The sequence below is a fragment of the Papaver somniferum genome, unplaced genomic scaffold, assembly GCF_003573695.1.
Source record: "Papaver somniferum cultivar HN1 unplaced genomic scaffold, ASM357369v1 unplaced-scaffold_81, whole genome shotgun sequence".
Classification (NCBI taxonomy): Eukaryota; Viridiplantae; Streptophyta; class Magnoliopsida; order Ranunculales; family Papaveraceae; genus Papaver; species Papaver somniferum.
Genome location: NW_020651082.1, coordinates 8,078,861 through 8,099,649, shown reverse-complemented (window position 1 = coordinate 8,099,649; position 20,789 = coordinate 8,078,861). Strand labels below are relative to the sequence as shown.

General features: G+C 37.6%; 2 protein-coding genes and 2 long non-coding RNA genes across 7 annotated transcripts; 3 read left to right on the top strand and 1 right to left on the bottom strand.

Annotated features, from left to right (window-relative positions):
- Positions 1-481: 481 nt before the first annotated feature.
- Positions 482-3,883, top strand: LOC113345594. 4 transcript variants are annotated; one of them, XR_003358206.1, is made up of 6 exons: positions 482-852; positions 1,040-1,110; positions 1,856-1,900; positions 2,371-2,471; positions 2,836-2,978; positions 3,191-3,883. It is a non-coding gene; the product is annotated as an uncharacterized LOC113345594 (long non-coding RNA). The 4 variants fall into 4 exon arrangements; XR_003358208.1 differs by having other exon boundaries at positions 1,856-1,918; XR_003358205.1 differs by lacking the exon at positions 1,856-1,900.
- Positions 3,884-4,838: 955 nt separating this feature from the next.
- Positions 4,839-7,121, top strand: LOC113345184. Its single transcript, XR_003358041.1, has 4 exons — positions 4,839-5,004; positions 5,409-5,471; positions 5,789-5,893; positions 6,100-7,121. It is a non-coding gene; the product is annotated as an uncharacterized LOC113345184 (long non-coding RNA).
- A 2,789-nt stretch (positions 7,122-9,910) lies between these two features.
- LOC113345261 (jacalin-related lectin 3-like) lies at positions 9,911-11,779 on the top strand. Its single transcript, XM_026589054.1, has 5 exons — positions 9,911-10,022; positions 10,123-10,410; positions 10,509-11,033; positions 11,179-11,391; positions 11,480-11,779. Exons 1-5 carry the CDS (start codon positions 9,924-9,926, stop codon positions 11,777-11,779), a joined length of 1,425 nt encoding a protein of 474 aa, XP_026444839.1. The 5' UTR covers positions 9,911-9,923.
- Positions 11,780-17,268: 5,489 nt separating this feature from the next.
- Positions 17,269-17,730, bottom strand: LOC113345259. The gene has a single exon (XM_026589053.1). The coding sequence runs from the start codon at positions 17,728-17,730 to the stop codon at positions 17,269-17,271; it is 462 nt and encodes a 153-aa protein (XP_026444838.1).
- Positions 17,731-20,789: the final 3,059 nt, after the last annotated feature.

The following is a 20,789-nucleotide window of genomic DNA, read 5'->3' as shown; positions in this document are numbered from 1 at the left end:
GTTTAGAATATAAAATGATTTAGATACTTTGTGTGCAAAAATAGCCGCAGACACTAATTGTGGCAATATAATGATATCTTTATTTAATATTGTTTCTTAATATATTCATTAGTGCATGCAATAAAAAAGATACTTCCGATTAAATTAAGGAAAAAAGATAACAAAATGGTAAAAATTTCTATAATTTTTTACATATTATCATTTAGATATTGGTTAATGTTATTTATTTTAAAAATACAATCTTTTTATTTATCGATTGGTTTATCAAGAATACATAGCACTGTTTGGATAACTTTACCTATGTAAAGAGTGGTTAGGATTTGTCCTCAAAAAAGATAAATCTAGGGCTGAGAGTTGATACAGAAGCATGGTCTATACACGTGGTCAATGTGATGTTTCCACTCCCCAATAAGCAAGCGGAAAACACAGTTAAAAGATCGGAAATGAGAGTAAATAAAAAAAAAAAACAGGGAGGCGAAACCATTTAGTTTCTTCACCGAGTTGCAGAGAATTTCGTTATGTCGATTGAACGATTCCCAATCGATTCATCATATTTGCTTATGGTTCTCAAACAATCAACAGTTCATACAATGAATCACTAGGAGTCCCCCTCCCCCAACCCCCTCTAATGTCTCTCGATAACATAAACATCTTATCAAAATAGGGATTAAACGCAATTGCAGCGGAATACAGAAAGTTTCTGATTTTAGGCAATGTTATTTCACCGAAGAGAACTAAACATCAATCTAGGGCTGAGAGTTCAGGATAACTTTGCCTACGTAAGCCATTTATAGATAAGTGTTCTTCAACCTTATTGAACATCGTCAACTCGATATATCCATGGACCAAGAGGTGATTCTCTATCTCTATTCATCTATTAATCAAATTAATTAAAAAAAATCATTTTTGATTTTATGATTTAAATTTCATTTATAAAAAGTTTATTCTTTCTGGTTAAATATTTTTTTTCAAGGTTTTGGTTAACTTAGTGATGGGGTTTATCGTTTTTTTTTTCACCTAATTTTTTCTTCTATTTCAGTCTTCACCGACGGGAGCTTGCGCCGTTCTTTTTTCTTCTTCCATATTCTCATCAATTATGTTGGGTGTTAGGTATAGTTGATTCATTGGTTTATCTCTCTTATTGTTTTCTTAATTTTGTGCAGCAAGAATTAATGAGTCTACTGTTTAATGGAAAAATGGAAAGCGTTCTGAACAATCCGTATAAGTTTTTCAAGATTTATTTATATTTTTATTAACTACTATGATTTTATGAGGTTTGAACTATTGAAACCTATGAGAATTACAAAGCCGTAGATGTAAATAGTTGTCTCCTATTGAAAAGTATGAGAGTTTGTTTAATTTTTGATGTAATTGGTGACTTTGTTCAAACCTATTCTTTCTTGATTTGCATACATGAATTGTTGTTTTAGGATCAACAATAGACATTCGAAATTTTCTTCTGTGACCCAATTTTAATCAATTACCTTCCTTGCCGCCATCTTCTACAGCTATTCACTCTTAGGTCCAGTATAAGCACTAAAAATCATATCTAGAATATATAAAACAATATCTTTCATGTTGCGAACACAGTTAAGGTCGTTAGTTATTTCTACTAGAGGCGTGACTAAGATCCAAGACTTCAAGTTAAGAATTCTTTTATTATCTAATTCTTCTTGCATCTGTTTGGCATTGTATCACTGTCAATGAAAATTCCAATGAGTGCATTGGTCAACTAACATCTTTAAAATTGAATCTACACCTTCTATGACATATTTTGTGTTAAGCTTTCAGCTTTTTGTTCCTGCATCTTTTTTAAAAAATTTAAGCGACTGATTGAACATTTAATCTTACACAGCATGAAGTAAAGTTGACACCTAGCAAGGCAATGTGTAATGTTAAGGTACCTTCTACTTCTCGGGTAGGTTAGATTTTCGAAACTTGATGACTTGAATTCATTGTCTTGCAGAACCTTGCTGCATTAATCTATTATTTGCATTTAACTCGGGTTTACGTTTTAAAAAAAATGATATTTCACAATAGTTTGTTTTATGCACTAGCAGTGGTTTGCCTTGATTGTATTTATGCAGCTCAACCTTCTTGCACCAGAATAAAATAGTCTGTCGGGTTGAATAGTGAAAATCACAAATTTAAAAATAAATTTATGCTATTTTGGTGCTTTGAATGATTTTTCTGTTGGGTTGGGTGCATACCTATTTACTGATGCAATTTTCTTAGCGAAGCCTAGAAATTTTAGGTTTTTTGATGTACTTTTTTCGGGTATTGGTTTTATTGCGTTACATCAGATTCTGTAGGAGTTTTTTGTATTGATAAGCTTTTTATTTATTTTTTGTCATGTCCAAAATGCTCCAGGTTTGTTTCTTCCGAGATGTTTTCCGCCTCCAGCCAACCACTCAATTTACACAATGGAGCTTTTCAAATTGATGCAAGAGATGATTGGGTACTTCTAAAATGTAACTATTTTAATCGGGTGTTAGTTTAGTTTTAATACGCCAGATTTGGTTGACGCACAAATCAAAAGATATATACATTCTGGAATTATGATTTTTAAGGGGAAAAGTTTTTGGTATCATCATGTGAAAATTAGTGTTGAAGTTTGTTATCAGGGAAACAGTTACCATGTCATAAGATCGCAACAGCATAGAGTGATGAGCTACAGACATGAAGTGTAGGTCGGAATGCAGAAAATAGGAAACCAACAACTGCGAAAAATAAGCCTACATGATATGAATTTCAATTCCATTGGCTAATTTGTGAATTATGAATTTTAATCTCCATGGTTAGTGGCATAAGATTTTCTTATCAATGTTATTGCAGCAGGAGCAGTAATTTCTGAACGAGCAAGGCAGAACAGTAACACAAAGGATGATGCGTTTCCGCTAATGTAAGGTTTGGCTAATAACATGGGCTTGGGAGAAGATACTCAGGACCTGGATGCTGCAATTGAAGCTTCACTTCAAGTATTTTATACATCTCATAATTTTTTATTTTCATATCACATATAATCTATGAGTAGTGATGATCATTTGCACCCCTTGACTTCAATTTTGCTGTTCATAGGTTAAAGGTGTACACACTTACACAAGTATTCCTTCATATTTTTTTAATTGTGTGTATGTTTGTTTGTCATTGAAGGGCATCATTTGATCCGCTGTTTGTGATGACTACATAGGTAATTTTTGTTGGAACCCGAAGAATACCACCAGGTCAGGAAGCTTCCCATAACGACAGTAGCAGCAGAAGAAATATTGATGAGGTTGCATAATATTTAGATCAAACTCTAAACTTAATCGTAATAAGAATATATAATTTTTTAATAATTTTGAAATTTAAAAAGGTTTTTATAGCGCCATTCAGAAAAAACACCTTAGCTAACTTAGGTTTTGATTATCTGAAGATGTTGAAGAAATTTAAAAGTATATTTTGAATTCTAAGTTGTGTACGTAGAAATTAGTTTTGGATTCTAGAAAAGAAAGACACTGATCAGATCAGTCAGCAAAGCGTTGCTTTACAGATATGATAGGAATTTTTCTTTTCCCTTGATTTGTATCATACAAGTTGTATTTTTTAATGTATGTGGTTGAAACAAAATTTCTTATCCAATATTGCAGTTGAAGGGGATTATTCTTTTGGATTTAATAGATCCAATTGGTCAATTGTCGTAGGAGCTCCCTTGCAATGTTGTTTATAGTATATCAGTTGGTTCAATCTACCGTCAAAATATCGGTGAACTATCTGCGTTAAGATCTCTGTATGAAGTTTTATTACGTATTTCTGTTTTAGTAGCTTTTAAGAGGAAATTGAGGTGACATATTTACACTTCGAGAGGTAAAAGTTTATTTAAAAAAATTGAGAGTCGAGAAGGAAGTAACTATGGTTGGATCAATGTTCATTTTTTTTTTTTGATTTTGATTTTATTTTATTTTATCATCATCGTTATTTTATTTATTCGTGATTTTAATGATCCAAAGTCATTTATTCATGATTTTAATGATCCAAAGTCTACCTATTAATTTTATTTGTATCGTCGTAAACTCATGGGTAGAACTCATCTTTGAGAATCGGTTTATAAACCGACGGAATCCACGATCTTATAAATACTTAATTTCACACCATCTAAGGGATGTGGGAATAAGGTCCCAACAGGTATTGCCTTCACGGGAAATAATGAGTCTTCTTCTTTTTCAAAAGGTGAGTTTAGCTAATATGGGTTTAGACTTTAGATTTGAATTTAATACCTTCTCCATGATCTTGAATATAAATCTACATCATCATATTTGGCTCTACAGTGAATTATAATTTTTTATATAGCGGATACCAAGACCCAGTAGGAAGGATACCATTTGAGCGATCCAACGTCCAACATCTATTAGGATTTACTTGACTTGTATGTATCCCTTTCTATGAATTATTGGGGGTTGGAGATGAATTTTAGATGAAAGGTCTTATCAAACATTAAGCATAAGCATCGGAGATTCTCCCGAAGATGATGTAAGATATAATACAATTGGTTTTAATTGAACATAAAATCGGTGGATTCAAACAGCCGACACACACTTTGTTTTTTAGATGGTGAAGCCCACTTCATTTTCAGAATCAAAGAGGCAGTGATAAAAAAATAAATGGGAAATAGTTGCAACACATGGCAATACCTATATAAAAAATAGGTTTCCGTGAATCATATAAATTACTTACATTTCTAAGCACCACTATATCAAATATTGTTCTTTCACAATTAAAAAGATGTAAAAAAGAAATTAAGGAGTAAATGAAGTCCCGTGCTGTTACGGCACGGGATAAGAGCTAGTCTCTATATAAAGCATTTCATCGATTGCTAAACCATTTCTCCACCGCCTTTTTTTTCTTACTTTCGATTTATTATGATTTTGTTGTCTCTGATCGTCTTTGTTGTTTGTTTTGCAGAGTAAGTCAATGGGTGATTGTCGCATGATCCATGGGAAAAAGTTTGATGGAACGAAGAAATTGGTATATATCTTTCTCTTGCGCAATCGATTGATCATTACAATATTTTGTTGGAGTTGGATATCATCTTCCATAGAACGCTTTTATAATTGTGGAGTCTATATATTTTGTAAATTTGGCAATATATTCATTAGTGCAATAATGCAATAAAAAAGATACTTTCGATTAAATTAAGGAAAAAAGATAATAAAATGATAAAAATTTCTATAATTTTTTACATATTATCATTTAGATATTGGTTAATAGTATTTATTTTAAAAATACAATCTTTTTATTTATGGATTTTTTTATCTCTATATAAAGCATTTCACCGATTGCTAAACCATTTCTCCACCGCCTTTTTTTTTCCTTTCGATTTATTATGATTTTGTTGTCTCTGAACGCCTTTGTTGTTTTTTTTTTTGCAGGGTAGGTCAATGGGAGATTGTCGCATGGTCCATGGAAAAAAGTTTGATGGAAGGAAGAAATTGGTATATATCTTTCTCTTGCACAATCGATTGATCATTGCAATATTTTGTTGGAGTTGGATATCATCTTCCATAGAACGCTTTTGTAATTGTGTTGTCTATAAATTTTGTAAGTTTGGCAATTGGTGATTTAGATCTTACTGTTTCTAATTAAAACAGGTGGTAAATGATGTACAACAAAAACTAAAAAGGACTATAGGAAAGCCAAATCTCATGCTTAACCCTTTTCTTTTTTTCTTTGCTAGGGATTTGTTTTTTCTGTTAGGGATTTGTTATCTGATTACCATTTTTGTTGATTGTTTTACATGTACAATTGAAAGTGTAACCAGTTATCAACAAGTTGTTGCAACGGGAACTTGAGTACTGACTTGATTTGAGGTGTATCAAGATGAGGATATTACATTATCCCTTTAAAGCTTCATTAGGTATAACCAAATATTTATAATACATACCTCATTAATTTTATGTGATAGTTAGCATTATTATTTTTTTACTTTTTTAATCATACCTTTTTTTAGCATTTTTGGGATTTTTTGTTATTGTGTTTATCATACTTTTTTTTGGAATATTTTTGACAGCAAAATCATACTTTCTTTTTAGTGTTTCTGGAATTTTTTATTGTACTTTGCAGTTGTTGGATAAACCTCCAAAATACACAGACAACATGATTTTCTTTTCCGCGGCTTCGGTTTAATAAGAAGGTAATAATATTAACAGTGATCTTGATTCTTTTACTCTATTTAGTTTTCGTCAGTTATAATGCTCGCGAATATGATATGAATGAAAAGGAATAACCCACTTCCTTTCTCTAAGTACATATACACTAATATGATATGTGTCTCGATTTTTTTAGTGTGTAAACATATAAATTAGAAGTTATGATCACTTGATTTGAATTTCTGTCATCTAATCAAAAATATTCCAATGCAATAGCATTTTCCCCCTGTCTTTTTGTTGGTAAAAATGAATATGTATGTCGATTTTATTTCTATTGCAGGTTTGCGTGTGTAGTCTGTTAGAAAATTATTACACTCTTAGACCTAGGAGATTTAATTTAAAGATAATTAAATTTTTTATTTTTTAGTGAGCAAGAATTGCATTTGGGCTTATACTTTGTTCCAGTTTGGGATGGTTATATTTTATGTGCCCATATCTTTACAAGCACCGATCTCATATATAGGTGGCAAGACTCGGCGTATTGATCTTTGTTGTTAATACATATGAACCATTTATAAGGAATTCAGGACTATACAAATATACAATGTTATTTCATCCTTTGTCATCAAAAGCTGTATGATAACAAACTTTTCGGGTTCCATGCGGAGAGTTCGATCCTAATTGCACACTCAGCTTCCTTGCTGCCCGTAGAACAAATTCATTCAACTCGAGGAACACGAATATGTTTTCCGAACCATTTTCAAATTAATTTTGTCCCCATGGTTTATGTTATTTGACTCAAAAATGCAAACCATTCATGTGATTCTGTTGTTCAGTTCAGTCTGATAGAGCATACGGTATAGGAATTGGTTTAAAATAAACTTGGAGAAGGATAAGGAAAGAGAGAAACCAATTCCAACGACAAGACAAAGGATAATCCCATCCTTTTGTTTAGTTAATTTTAATTAAGTAAGTGAACGTAAAAAAATTAATGTATTTTGTTCTGTGAGAAATTATGGATGTAATTCTTTCTCTGCAATGATAGTTATGGTAAATATTTTATTTATTTATTTCCTTATTTATTTCTTTCATTTGAAATTGTACTTTCATACAGTACCACCTCATTGTTGTATGGTTCTGTAAATTGTAATGATTTTAGTGTAGTATTCACGATTTTGATTTATTGGTTTCTATGGATGTCCTCAGGGTATACTTGCATATGGACAAGAAATAACTGAAGAATGTCAAAATTTGGATTAGGATTAAATAGATATAACTTTTATCCAATTAAAAATGTCAAAATTTGGATTAGGATTAAATAGATATAACTTTTAGCCAATTAGTGAAGCTAAGATATGTATGGTAGTTTTTGAAAACGTTTGATTACAAGTCCATGACTTTTAACTGTTTTTGAATACTAATTACAAGTCCGTAATTGTTGGATTTTTTTTTATGCATTCAGGTATTTTCTTAGTTTAAACCATGAATTTATTGAATTTCATGAGTGTCTTCATGGAAAATGGATTCAATATTTCATATGCGATAAATACACCCGTGCTTACTGAATTTCATGAGTGTCTTCATCGAAAATGGATTCAATATTTCATATGCGATAAATAAACTCGTGCTTATTGAATTTTATGAGTGTATTAAATTGATCCAATATTTCATATGCGATTAATAAATCCGTGCATAGTACGGGCGCAAAACTAGTATTAACAAACTCGTATGTCTAATGAAATTTGGGCCAACCTGAAGAACCCGGGGAACATAACCTGGACGGACTTGGACAGTATCTCCATGGGTTCCACGGGTTCGACGGGCAATCTGGACAAAGGATATTTAGCTCGGGTCTGCCTCGGCCAAGCCTTCTAACCCGCTTACCCAACCCAAATCCCACCCCTATTACCCGCTGAACTGAATATCTATATTATTATGTGTACCACTCCACTCCAGTGTGGAGTAGTAAAAATAAAAAACAACACACAGTGTGTGGTTTCCGTTTATGTTATGTAGTATGTACCATATCCAAGGGCTTGAGTAGAGGTGTAAAACGTGCCGGTACGACACAACCCAGCCTATGAAGTCACGTGCTTAGCGTGCTACGTGATGTGCTGGGTTGTGCCAACAATTTAAACGTGCTGGGCTGGGCGGTGCTTTATTAGTTAAAAGCTCGGCACAGCACAACCCACGGGCATATCACGTTTATTCGCGTGCTTTGCCGTGCTGTGCTGTGCCGGCACACGTGCTATGCGCAATATACCAAAACAATTATATATATTAAGATAAAAAAACATAAGCAACGGACAAGTATGATTGGTGAACCGCTAGTCCATCTTACAAGTTAAGGAACTGGGTATACCCTATTAAGTAAACAGAAAAAGAAAAAAAAACAAAGCAAATATTCAGCAGAGAACAAGCTCCTCACATCCGAAATATGTCATTGAAGGCTTCATCTTGTTTGAAGAACACCATATCTAGAAGACCAAACAGGAACATAATATGTTTAGATGAAACCAAAACAAAAATGCAAATTAAACATTTTAACAAATACTTCATGTTCGCATTCTAAAATCAAAATCACAAACACTTCATCACCAAAAAATGCATGAAATATCTTGAAACATCACAGATCTAAACAATAAAAAGTTCAATTAAGTAAATTATCAAACCAGAACACGAAAGACTAACTTAAAAACAACAAAACGTACCTTGAGTTTCAAATTGCTGAAAAAATCCCACCGAAACCAAATCGTGTCAAGAAAATATAAACAAATTAATTAGATGGAATGAAAATAGAAAGAAAGAGTGCTATCAGAGATTAAATTAGCTACGCGGTGTTACTTCCCTACTGAAACTAGCTACGTGGTTTGGTTTTAGATAATGGACCGTTAAATAATAAGGGGATTGACTAATAGGCCGTGCTTCACGTGCTTTACGCATGCTTTACATGTGCTGTGATTTTAACTGTGTTGTGCCATGCTGTGCTGTGTTTTTAACCGTGCTGTGTTGTGCCGCGTGCTTACACGTGCCGCGTGTTGTGCTGTGCTGATGTGCCTATTTGTCGGGCACAACACAACACATTAAGCTAACGTGCTGTGCCTGTGCTGTCCCGGTCACGTGTTGTGCCGTGCTGTGCTCAAATTTTAACGTGCTGTGATGTTCCATAAACGTGCTAGCCCGGCTCAATTTACACCTCTAGGCTTAAGTTTAATATTTCCATGTATAAGTACGTTATAATATATGTCGAGTGTAATGTATTTGTGAATTTCGATTACATGTGCATGTTTTGATTCAACTTTTTTCTAAAATTACCCTTTTAAAATCTTGTTATGTTTCAAAGAGCATCGATCATTGTTCCCCTCGTAAAAAAGGACGGTTATAACAAAACCATCTGATGTAGGCAGCACAGAAAAGGAATCGGCCACTGTCCTTACAGACAAAAAGTAACGAGATTTCCATCGTGAGTTTGAGAAAATAACGTTTTTACTACCTAGGCTAGCTTAGCTCCCTAAAACCGTCTATACTAAAAAGATAAATTAAAGTAACGAAAGAAAAAGATTAAAACCCCTTTTTGGAGTGTAAACTTTTGATTTGGTCTTTGGTGGATCCAATTCATTCCCATATTTTTCTTGTTTTTCATAATCATAGTTGGTGGAATTAAGAACCTCGAATATTTTAGAGTCCTATTTCACCAGCCACCTTTCATCCTTAAGTTTTAACTTGAACATATTTGCATGTGCACAACTTGAACATATTTGTACCTAACCAGTGTATATATATATAGGACTACTTCTCATGCAATTTTCCAAATACCAACAAGCTTCGACTGATCAAGGAATACTTAACCTGTGGCTGAGAGTATCCCAAATTTTCGTTTCGATAGGATACAAAATGGTAGTGTTTGCTTTGTGTTTTATGCTAAATTTTGTTATTGTGGTGCAAGATTATATTTCTGTTCGTTGAGCTTTATGAATGCTTTTTGTTTTCTAAACAGTTCAACAGCTTTCGCCGTACTGATCATGTGATGGGATATGATAAGAAAAATAAGAGGATTAGCAACAAAAGCAGCATCAAGGACAACTTACCAATCTGTGCCGGACCATGGCCATCTACTAGACAAGAAGGTGACCCGTGGGATGATGGGTTTCATACAACTGTTAAGCAACTAGTGATCGTTCATGGAGCTGGTATCGATTCCATCAGGTTCGAATACCGTGATAATAGTGGCAACTCCTTCTGGTCTCAGAAACATGGAGGAAGTGGTGGTTTTAAAACTGACAAGGTCTTCTGAGTTTGATTCAGTACCCATATACTAAATTGATTAATCCGTGCGATCGAGCTAATTAACTATATATATATCCTGTTTTCTTTGCATGGCAGATAAAACTCGATTTTCCAGGTGAATATATCAAGTCAATCAGTGGGTATTATGGTAGTGTTAATGACTGGAGTCCAGTGTTCATTCGGTCACTTACTATTGAAAGCAATCGAATGAAATATGGACCCTTTGGTAGTCAACTGGGAACACAGTTTTCGTTTCCGGCAACCAGTAGAGCGAGTAAGATAGTTGGATTCCATGGCCATTCTAGCTGGTATCTCACTTCCATTGGAGTGTATCTGAAGCCTCTTGAAGATCAAGAAAACCAAAATATACTCCCCTCAAAAGCTCTTATGTCATCTCAACTGACGTCCCAAAATTTTGTTTCGGATTTTGGAAGTACTCATGATCATACAAAGGGTTACAGTGTTGTTCCAGCAAGTAGTGGTCACGTTCAAAAAGGGTCGTCATCAAACTTGGAAGGTGTTGTCTCATACGGACCTTGGGGTGGCAATGGTGGAAGTATGTTCGATGATGAAGTTTACACCGGTATCCGACAAGTTAAACTAACACGCAGCACTGCCCAGGTATTTTTAGACAAGAATCCTCAACCGTTCAAAAATCCACCCCTGGCAAATGAAGTACCTAACGATGATCTCCAGTAATCTCTAAAATTCCATTCCTCCTTTTGTTTGAAAGGCTAAGAAAAATATGTTGCCTAATGATTCTTAGGTTATTATCGTTAAAGAACCGGTGCCGCATGGACCTGGTCCATGGGGAGGGGATGGAGGCAAAACATGGGACGATGGTGCATATACAGGAATTAAGCAGATTCATTTAACAAAAACAGAAGCCATTTTGTCCATACAGATCCAATATGACAGGAACGGGCGAACTGTTTGGTCTGCACGACATGGGGGTAGCAGCCGAGGCACTACGATCAAGGTAAAATCATAACTCACTGTATTTCTCACTAATTTTAAGTTTGCTAAACCACATTTATATATATTCTACTTATTTTTTTCCTTTGTAGATCAAGTTCCATTACCCAGACGAGCTCTTAACTTGTATTACTGGTTACTACGGCGCTGTTGTCGGAGAAGAAACGGTGCAAGTGATTAAATCTCTTACATTTTATACCACTAGGGGAAAGTATGGTCCATATGGGGTGGAAGCTGGTACGTTTTTTAGTTCGACAATGACTGAAGGGAAAGTGGTCGGCTTTCATGGACGGTGCAGTTCATATTTGGATGCAATTGGAGTTCATATGCAGAATTGGTTGGGAAATATTCAAAAACCTTCAAAATCCATTTTTTCCAAAATCTTTAAATGATAAGGAATTTCCAGTCCCCCCGAGACCTTATAGAAACATAAATAGCATATTATATAAGGACTATAATATGTCTATCTACACTTTGTATTACATATCAAGGTGTTTTTTTTAACAATGTATTTTCTGTTGAAATAAATATGTTCGTTACGGATTTCTCAATAATACGACTTGTGTATTATATCCACTGATTCGTTGCAACTCTTCATAACAATGGCTTTTTTTATGTATTACATCTCTTGTAACACGCTTGGTTATCGAAAACCAAAACAATAAAAGAAGAAGAATGGAAAGCAATTATCAATCCAAAATTACATTAACCAAAACTTACATGGGTGGATTAAGACGAGTAATTTTTTTACTTATCACATTTAAAGTGAGCCAAATGGATAGCTTGTGTGGCGCACGTGCATCATTTTAAATGGGTATAAACAACTTGCCGTTAACATTACTAATAGCTTGGTAAAGAGGCAATCATTGTTAGACAGATACCAGACGTGACCAATTAAGTCACGTGTGTTTATGATTTCCTAATAAGTTGTATCTTGTATTTATAGGAAATATCTTGTAGTCAATATTTATATATTATGTATCCCTTATATGCCTTGTATCAAAAGGAATATCAATTGTAATCTTTGCCGTATATAAATATACAAGTATTTTTTTGTGTTTTTCATCCATTTTGAGAACACCTTAAATCTCTGTCCCAACTTGGTATCAGAGTCATGTACTATTCGTATTATATTGACACTAGCCTTGTCTTACCGCTGGCATATTCGTCAACTTGATGATCAAAATGTTTTCCTCAATGGCATTCTCACCGAGGAGGTCTACATGAAGCAACCCCCTGGTTATATAGATCCACAGTTTCCTGACTATGTTTGTAAATTGCATCGGTCTATTTATGGTCTTAAACAGGCTCCTCGTGCGTGGTATACTCGTCTGAGCTCCTTTCTTCAGAAACTTGGCTTTGTTATCTCTGTTTCGGATACTTATTTATTCATTCGACGATCAGCTGAGGATATTACATTTCTTTTGGTTTATGTGGATGACATAATTTTAACTGGATCTTCTATGACATGTATCCAATCATTTATGAGTACTCTTCACAGTGAGTTTTCTCTCAAGGATCTTGTCTCTCTTTCATACTTTCTTGGAATAGAGGTCACGCAAGATTCTGGTGGGTTGTTTCTTTCACAACGTCGTTATATCGAAGATCTTCTTGTTCATGCTAACATGTTCTGGTGCGTCATGAGGGCTCTACTCATCGTATTCATGTCGTTCGGTGGTTCAATTGAATGGGAACTACTTGCGGACTCTTCGTGAATGTTATCTTCGGATCAAGGGTGAGACGATGATGACATGTTACATGCCTAATCCCGAGGAAAAGAGTTGGTATACTCTTGAGAATTTTAATGCTTCCTTTGGAGATTATGTTAATAATAGGAACCGAAAGCTGTGGAGCACTGGTCTTCGTACAATGGATTCCCCTCACGGTGAGGTTCGTTTTCTAAGTGAAGTGAGTGACACGAAGCTACTCTTCGTCCCTGGTACTGAGAAGACAAATAATCCATGGCTCTTTTCTCTTAAGGAACGTCTTCGTCGTGATCACGACCATGAGTGGCACCCCTCCCATCTTGAAATCATTGGTCCTTGGGATCATGGCCGGATCCCTGGTGATCATGGATGAAAGTCTGTTGCTGGGAGAAAGCCTCGTGATGGTGCCCCTTCCCGTTACGGTGATTTCTGTCCTTGGGATTGGAATATTACTGGTATGAATTTTGACTATACCATTGAAGCTGTTGACGGTGAGGACGTTGGTGACGAAGAAAGTTCGGAGGTTGCTCCTTTGAATAGTACCACTACCATCAAGGTATGATTTACCATGATCTAGTATATGTGTGTTTCCCCTTTAGTCAGAGTTTGATGTGTATTTTTTGTAGGTTTTGAAGAAGAAAAAGATTGATCTCGTTGAGTCTTCCACTATCGAGCTTGAAGAGTCTGGGATTCCCGAAGTAACCAGTCCCGTAGGCGATGGTGGTGATGATGATGATGATGAGGAAACTTATGAAGAAGAGCACACTGAAACTACCCCTGATAACAATGAATATTTTGAATAAGAGACTGCACCTGAGGGAGACAAAGATGATCTTATAGCCGAGCAAAGAAACGAGGATGCTGATCTTCAATCATCGATCCCTGAGCCAATGAATATGCCAGAGGTGAACCAAGAATTATTTTTTGGAAAGATTTACTCCGCTGGAGGGAAGGTTGACATAGGTACTGCAATGGGGATAGCTTCAGAGTTTTAATTGTTGTCTTCTAATGATGATTGGGAAGTCATGGCTGAAAACAATGCTGAGAAGAAGATCGAGGGAGATGATAGTTTGGATGGGGAGGACACTGAAATTCGTGCTTCCAAGGAAGCCGAAGGAAGAAGGGCTGTTGTTGGTAAATAAGTTGTCGTTTATGTTGAAACTGCTGTTGGAAATAATGAGCATCCCCCTTCCGGAGATTCCATAAACGTTGTATGGCATGAGGGGAATGATGGAACCTTTGCTTGGTAGAAGAAGAAGGGCCTAATGATCGTTCCCCATCCCGCTCATGTGGTTCTTGGGGAGAGGGATTCAGATGCTTTTACCCGCTAGAGGATGGAACTATCGTCTCGTGAGAAGGTTGCTGAAATCTGGGAACGGGATCTGGAGGCCACTTCTAGTCTTTTAGTTAGTCCACCTTCATATATCTCTGATATGATGGCCATAGCCGATGGACATCATTATGGTTTCCCTCAGCAGCGTATTCTAGATGTGAGGTGTTGTACTTTCTTCTTTGTGGGATAATGCAGTTTATTTAGTTATTTATTCTTACTTGCCCCTGGCTGCTGCAGCTGGCGAGGAGTGAGTTTTTTTACCACATCCTTTATCAGTTCTTTAGGGATAAAGCCCTCAAGTTGGAGGCGAAGTTGCTTCAGATGGATGACGAGCTATTCACTTCTCAAGAATCTCTTGCGGCCAAGGACAAAGAAATATTAGGGTTGAAGGAACATTTGAAAGAGAAGCATCAGGCTAGTGCTGCCGAAGGGAAGCTTTATCAGGAGGTTTCTTCGCTTCGTAAGTATCTGGAAAAATCTCGCACCGAATCTCTATCAGCGGATACTTCGTCCAAAGGTTTTTTTCTTTTTCTTTACCCTGTCTTGTTAATGTTCTTTCCGAGTTAGCCGCCCCTGTTTTCAGCGGGTGGTACCGACGAATTGGTTTGGCTTCGCAAAAAACGCGTTCGTCAGGCTTCTCTTGTTAAAGAGTTGGTGTCTAAGGTAGTAGAGGTGACCAGTAAATGGAATTCTCGAGCCGACGAACATAATAAGATATCGGCGGATTACCAAAGACAAGGAGATCAGTTATTTGAAATGTAGAATTCATTATCTGCCGCCCATACTCAGTTCGAAGGTACCATGGAATGGACAAGTCAGTCTCTATTTGAAGCTCGGGACGAAGCTTCACGGTTAGAGGATAAAGTAGCAGATATAGATGTAGAACTCTGTGAAGCTCGTACGTCTCATGATCCCGAGGTTCAGGATTATATACAACGGCTTGTTCGAGAGCGAGACGATGCTAGTACAGAGGCTCATGCACTAAGTAAAGCTTTATCCTCCTCTCGTTCCGATGTTGCGCGTTTAGTAGACTCAGAGAAAGACCTTGAGATTAATATTTATAGGATGACAAAAGGGATTGAGGGGATCACCGATGAGGTCAATCATCTTCGTCACTTAGGTTCAATGAAGCAGGTAGAGTTAGATCAGCTTCGATGAAAACTAAGTGACCTTCGTCTTGACTATAAGAAATTGTCCGATGAGTATGATTTTTTTGACGATTCCCGGGATTCCATAGTAAATGAGTTTGAAATTGCTTCGGCTGATGTCGAAGGTATACATTAGTTTTGTCGTGGGTAATTGTTTATCTTCCTTCTTTGTTTGACAGATTGCTTTTTTCTTTTGCAGATCTCGAGAGAAAGCTTCGCCTTGCAAATGAAAAACTTTAAGCGACTCAATCTGAACTAGTTAAGGAGCAAGGACAAGTCAGGTACTGGGAGGGTTTGTCTAAAACCTTAGACGTGACTGCAAAAGAGTCTTCCAAAGAAGTGAAACGTGTAGGGTCTTTATTGAAGCAATCTAAGCTCAAGGCCAACGTCATCGTGCATGAGGCTCGTCGTCAGCTGGCTTTGGAAATTAACAAGACTATGACCAAGATAGAAGAGAGTCTTCTGAAAGAGCACGGTCTTACAAAGAAATACAAGCGTCGACCTGTGCCCGATCCACTCAAATCCGCTTTTGGCCCTTCGTCCAGGGGGATTGTTCCTTTTCCTCAAGTAGAACAACTTGCTAATCGTGTCGAGCCTACAATGGAGAAGTGAGTCATTGTTATTGGAGTAGAGGATTGATCGAGACTGGTTATGTAACTTCGTGTTATTTTGTTTCGGATATTTTTTGTATTTCTTGCTCATCTTTTCCATGTTTGTAATCAACTTCTTACGGAATCAATCATCAGTCTTTGGCTATATACAACCCTGCTTTAGTTTTCCTGTAATGCCATTATGTTTTTTTATGTCATTGTTTAAAATGCTGAGTAACATGTATCTTAATTTATTATAAGTAAATGAGGTAGGGAGCGTGTTGTAGGATAACGAATACCTTCGTTATTAGTTTTGGACCTGTCACCCCGTCAGCCAATCCTTAGCCAGAGGATTACCTGACAGTGGGGGTTATGGCAGCGTTCTCAGGAATGTGATGCGTTATTATATCATTTACAATCACCCATTTCCGAACCGCTGCATTAGGTTGGGTATCTCTTTGTGCTGGAATCCTTCCCCATGGTCGTACGCTCGTAGACGCTGATAGGGGAGTCCTGGGAGATTACATATGGTTGCTTCCCCTAATATATGTAAGTATGGGATCGTCTATGAGACTCTTCGTGATCTTCCGAAAAAAAAGTTCTTGTTTGATTGATAGGGTGAGGTCTTCTATTCCTCGTCCAGAGATAGAAACATGTCGAGCGGGAACGCCGTCCTATTCTTCTAGTTCTCTTCACTCAAACGAAGAGCTGCATTGCTTGATGGGTAATATGGCTTGAAGTATTTAGCATTCCAGGGATGCCTTAGGATTTCTCCTTTTAGATTGCGCAGGTAGTACGACCCCCTTCCTGCGACATCGTGTATTATGAACGACCATCCCTATGTTGTTGCTAGCTTACCCCATTTCTTTTCTCGTTGATACTGTGGTATGGTTCTTAGCACATACCGCCCTTCTACAAAATTCCTAATCTTGACCTTCTTATTGTATTATCTTTTGCTAACCTTCGTTGATAATTCTCCATCTTTTGTAATATTATTTCACGCCTTTCTTCTAGGTCATCAAGCCTTTCCAATATCATGTCCGGGGTGAGAATACTTTTCCCATGCTCCGGTCTTAGTTGTGGGCATGATTATTTCCGTTGGGATTACTGCATCGACTCCATAAGTGAGTAAGAATGGGGATTCTCCAGTTGCAGATCTTCGAGTGGTTCGGTATGACCACAGGGTACTGTGCAATTGCTCATACCATCATCCTTTGTGTTCGTCCAAGGTTTTCTTGATGGTGAGAGCGATGGTCTTGTTACTAGCTTAAGTATGTCCATTACTCTGGGGGTAAATGGGAGCGGATTTGTTCTTTCTGATCTTGAAGGTGTCAAAGAGCATGTCAATATTTTTCCTTGTAGCTGCCTTCCATTGTCAGAAACAATTTCTGCGGGGATGCCAAACCTGCAAATGATATTTTGGAAAATGAAAGTGAATATGTCGACATCTCTGATTCTGGCCAAATCTTTGGATTCCACCCATTTACTGAAGTAATCCATTGCTACTATCAGGAATCGCCATTTCCAGTGCCTGTCACGAATGGTCCTATGATGTATTTCCCCCATTTTGCAAAGGGACAGGGGCTCCCTACAAAATCGTTCAGTTGCCGGTGCATGAATTCTTTTGGACAAACGTTGGAATTATTCACATCTTCTAGCCATTCTCGCAGCGTCTTGTATCATTTGTGGCCAATAGTATCCTTGCACCTTGGCTTTGTCGTCCAATGATCTCATCCCGCTATGATTTCATGCGTCTCCATAATGTATGTATTTAAGGATTTGATGGCCCTCTTCTATGGATAAGCAACGTAGTATGGGTCCAAGAAATGATTTCTTATATAAAATTCCTCCACGAAGCTCATATCTTCTTTCCTTCGATTGCGTCTTCCTGACATGCTTTACATCTGCAGGCAGCGTTCTTTCTTCGAGGTACAGATGGACTTCGGTTCTCCAGTCTTCTTCGTTGCTGAAATTTTCATCCTCATTTGCTTTCGAAAATATATCCTCTTCGTCGGCATCTTCGGAGATATCTTCCCCTACGTCATCCTCAGCGATATCCTCCCCTACATCGTCTTCACAATTGGTTGTAGCGAAGGATTACTGTGGAATAACCGAAGATTCGTACACTCTTGCTATCTTGATGGCCTCAACATTTTTATCCTTCAGCATTGATGATATGTAGGCTAAGGCGTCGGCGTGTCTGTTTTCTTTCCTGCATAGATGTCGGAACTTGATACTAGGTACTTGTGACGCCAAGGTTTGGACCATGGCCATGTAGGCTGAGAGAATGTCATCGTAGGTGTTGTATTCCATCACTATTTGTCGAATGACCATCTATGAATCGCTCTTTCGGCGTACGTTGGTTACCCTAACTCTATTATCAAGTGCAGGGCATGTACCACAACTTCGTACTTCATAATGTTATTGGTATGTCCCTCAAATTCCAGCCTTAGCGCATGCACCATCCTATCACCGGTGGGTGTTGTGATAACGATCCCTATGCCTGCACCATCTTTGTTCCTGGATCCGTCGACGAAGACTTCCCACCTTCGTTGGATTGAAGGTTCGAGAACGTCGATCGGGTCTTTTCCACCTTCGTTTATCCCTGGTATATCCTTGACTTCTTCGTCATTATCTAATAGTAAATCTTCTAGGAAATCCGCCAGGACTTGTGAATTTTGTGCAGTTTGGATCTCGTGTAGGATGTTAAATCGTTCCAGCTGTGTGTTACACTTTGCTATCATTCCCACCTTTCCTGCGTTTTTGAGAATATATTCCAGCAGAGCTTTTCTTGGGACTCGAACATAGTGAGTGAGGAAATAGGTTCGCAGCATCTGAGTTGCCCATACCAGCGCTAATATTAACTGCTCAATCTTAGTGTAATTCCTTTCTGCCTTGTTGAGAGTTTTACTAACGTAGTATATTGGTTGCTCTACCTTTGTGTTTTTCTTGACCAATACAGCGCTGAAAACGTCTTCAGTTGCGGCTATGTACAATGCTAACACCTTATCGGGTTAGGGTTTTTGAAGGATCGGGATCGTTGCCAAATATTCTTTGATTTTCTGGAAAGCTTCTTCACATTCAGCGGTCCACGCGAACTTGGTATTATTCTTGAGGATAATGAAGAAGTGTTTGCACTTATCCGATGACCCGACGATAATCTCCCTAAAGCGGCTATGGATCCGTTGAGTTTTTGGACTTCTTTCAGATTTCTTGGATATGAAATTTCCACGATATCCTGGATCTTAGGGGGATCGAATTCAATGCCCCTTTTAGTCACTAGGTATCCAAGAAACTTTCCCGACATGACACCGAAGATACACTTCTCCGGGTTCACTTTCATGTTATATTTCCTCATTGCTCCGAAGATATCCTTCAAATCTTGGAGGTAGTTCTTGTGCAGTTTGCTTTTGACGAGCATGTCGTCGACGTACACTTCAGGAGTTTTCCCGATCCATGGCTTGAATATTGCATCGACCATCCTCTGGTATGTTTCCCCTGCATTCCTTAGTCCAAAGGGAATACGAGTATAGCAGTAGAGTCCGTGTGGTGTAAAGAATGTTGTATGTTGTTGATCTTCCTCGGACAGAGCTATTTGATTGTAACCAGAATGTCCGTCCATGATTGACAGCTCTTCGTGGCCTTCTACCGTGTCCACCAATTGATCGATGCTCGGGAGTGGGTAATTATACTTCGGGCATGCTTTAGTGAGGTTCGTGAAATCGATGCATATTCTTACTCCGCCGTTCTTTTTTGGTACAATGACCATGATCGAAATCTACGTGGGATATCTTACTTCCCTTATGAATCCTGCCTCCATAAGTTTGTTCAGCTCCTTCTCGACTGCCTGGTGGTACTCTGGCGCCATCTTTCGTAATTTTTGCCTGAATGGGTTCGTGCCTGGATTTATCCGAAGTTCGTGATGTACGACCTTGGGATCGATTCCTGGCATATCTCCTAATTTCCATGCGAAGATATCTGCAAATTCCTTGAGAAACTTGATCAGCGCTACCTCACGATCTTTGTCCATTAACGTGCCTATCTTGATTATCTTGGGATCCTCTTCTGTACCGAAATTAATTTCCTTGGTAGGTTCTACAGGTGTGAACGTAGGATTCGGTTCCCTTAAGGGGAACGTTCTTTAGTTTCTATTTGGCGGGTTCCTCAGCTTCCTTCGCTCCTGAGATGCTTGTTTCGGCAGTTTGAACGATGCTACTCTTCATCGAGATTTTCCTCGAAATATCTTCGAGGTATAAGTCAATCGCTTTGTCTTTGGATGATGCTTTGTCCTTGCCCCTTCGGGCTTTGCGTCGCTCTTCCTGTTCAGTGTACATTTGATTTTGCATGGCTTGACACTCTCGTGCGGTGACCTGATCCCCTTTGATCTCCATTTTCCCTTCGGGAGTTGGGAATCTAAGGTATTGGTGGTAGGTTGTCGCCACACATTTGAGTTTATGCACCCATCGTCGTCCAGTGATAGCATTACAGGGGGATGGAGCATCTACTACGCTGAACCTGGTACTGACCTTCATTGGTCCTACATTGAATTCTAAAACAATATCTCCCAGAGGCTTCGTGGACACCCCATTGAACCCATAAATGGTGTAGTAAGAAAACATCAACTG

Coding starts and splice junctions, on each gene's coding strand:
- LOC113345261 (XM_026589054.1), top strand. CDS start 9,924: ATGCAATTTTCCAAATACCAACAAGCTTCGACTGATCAAGGAATACTT. Junction 10,023..10,122: donor TTTCGATAGGATACAAAATG/GTAGTGTTTGCT, acceptor TTTTCTAAACAG/TTCAACAGCTTTCGCCGTAC. Junction 11,392..11,479: donor GCCGAGGCACTACGATCAAG/GTAAAATCATAA, acceptor TTTCCTTTGTAG/ATCAAGTTCCATTACCCAGA.
- LOC113345259 (XM_026589053.1), bottom strand. CDS start 17,730: ATGGGGGAAATACATCATAGGACCATTCGTGACAGGCACTGGAAATGG.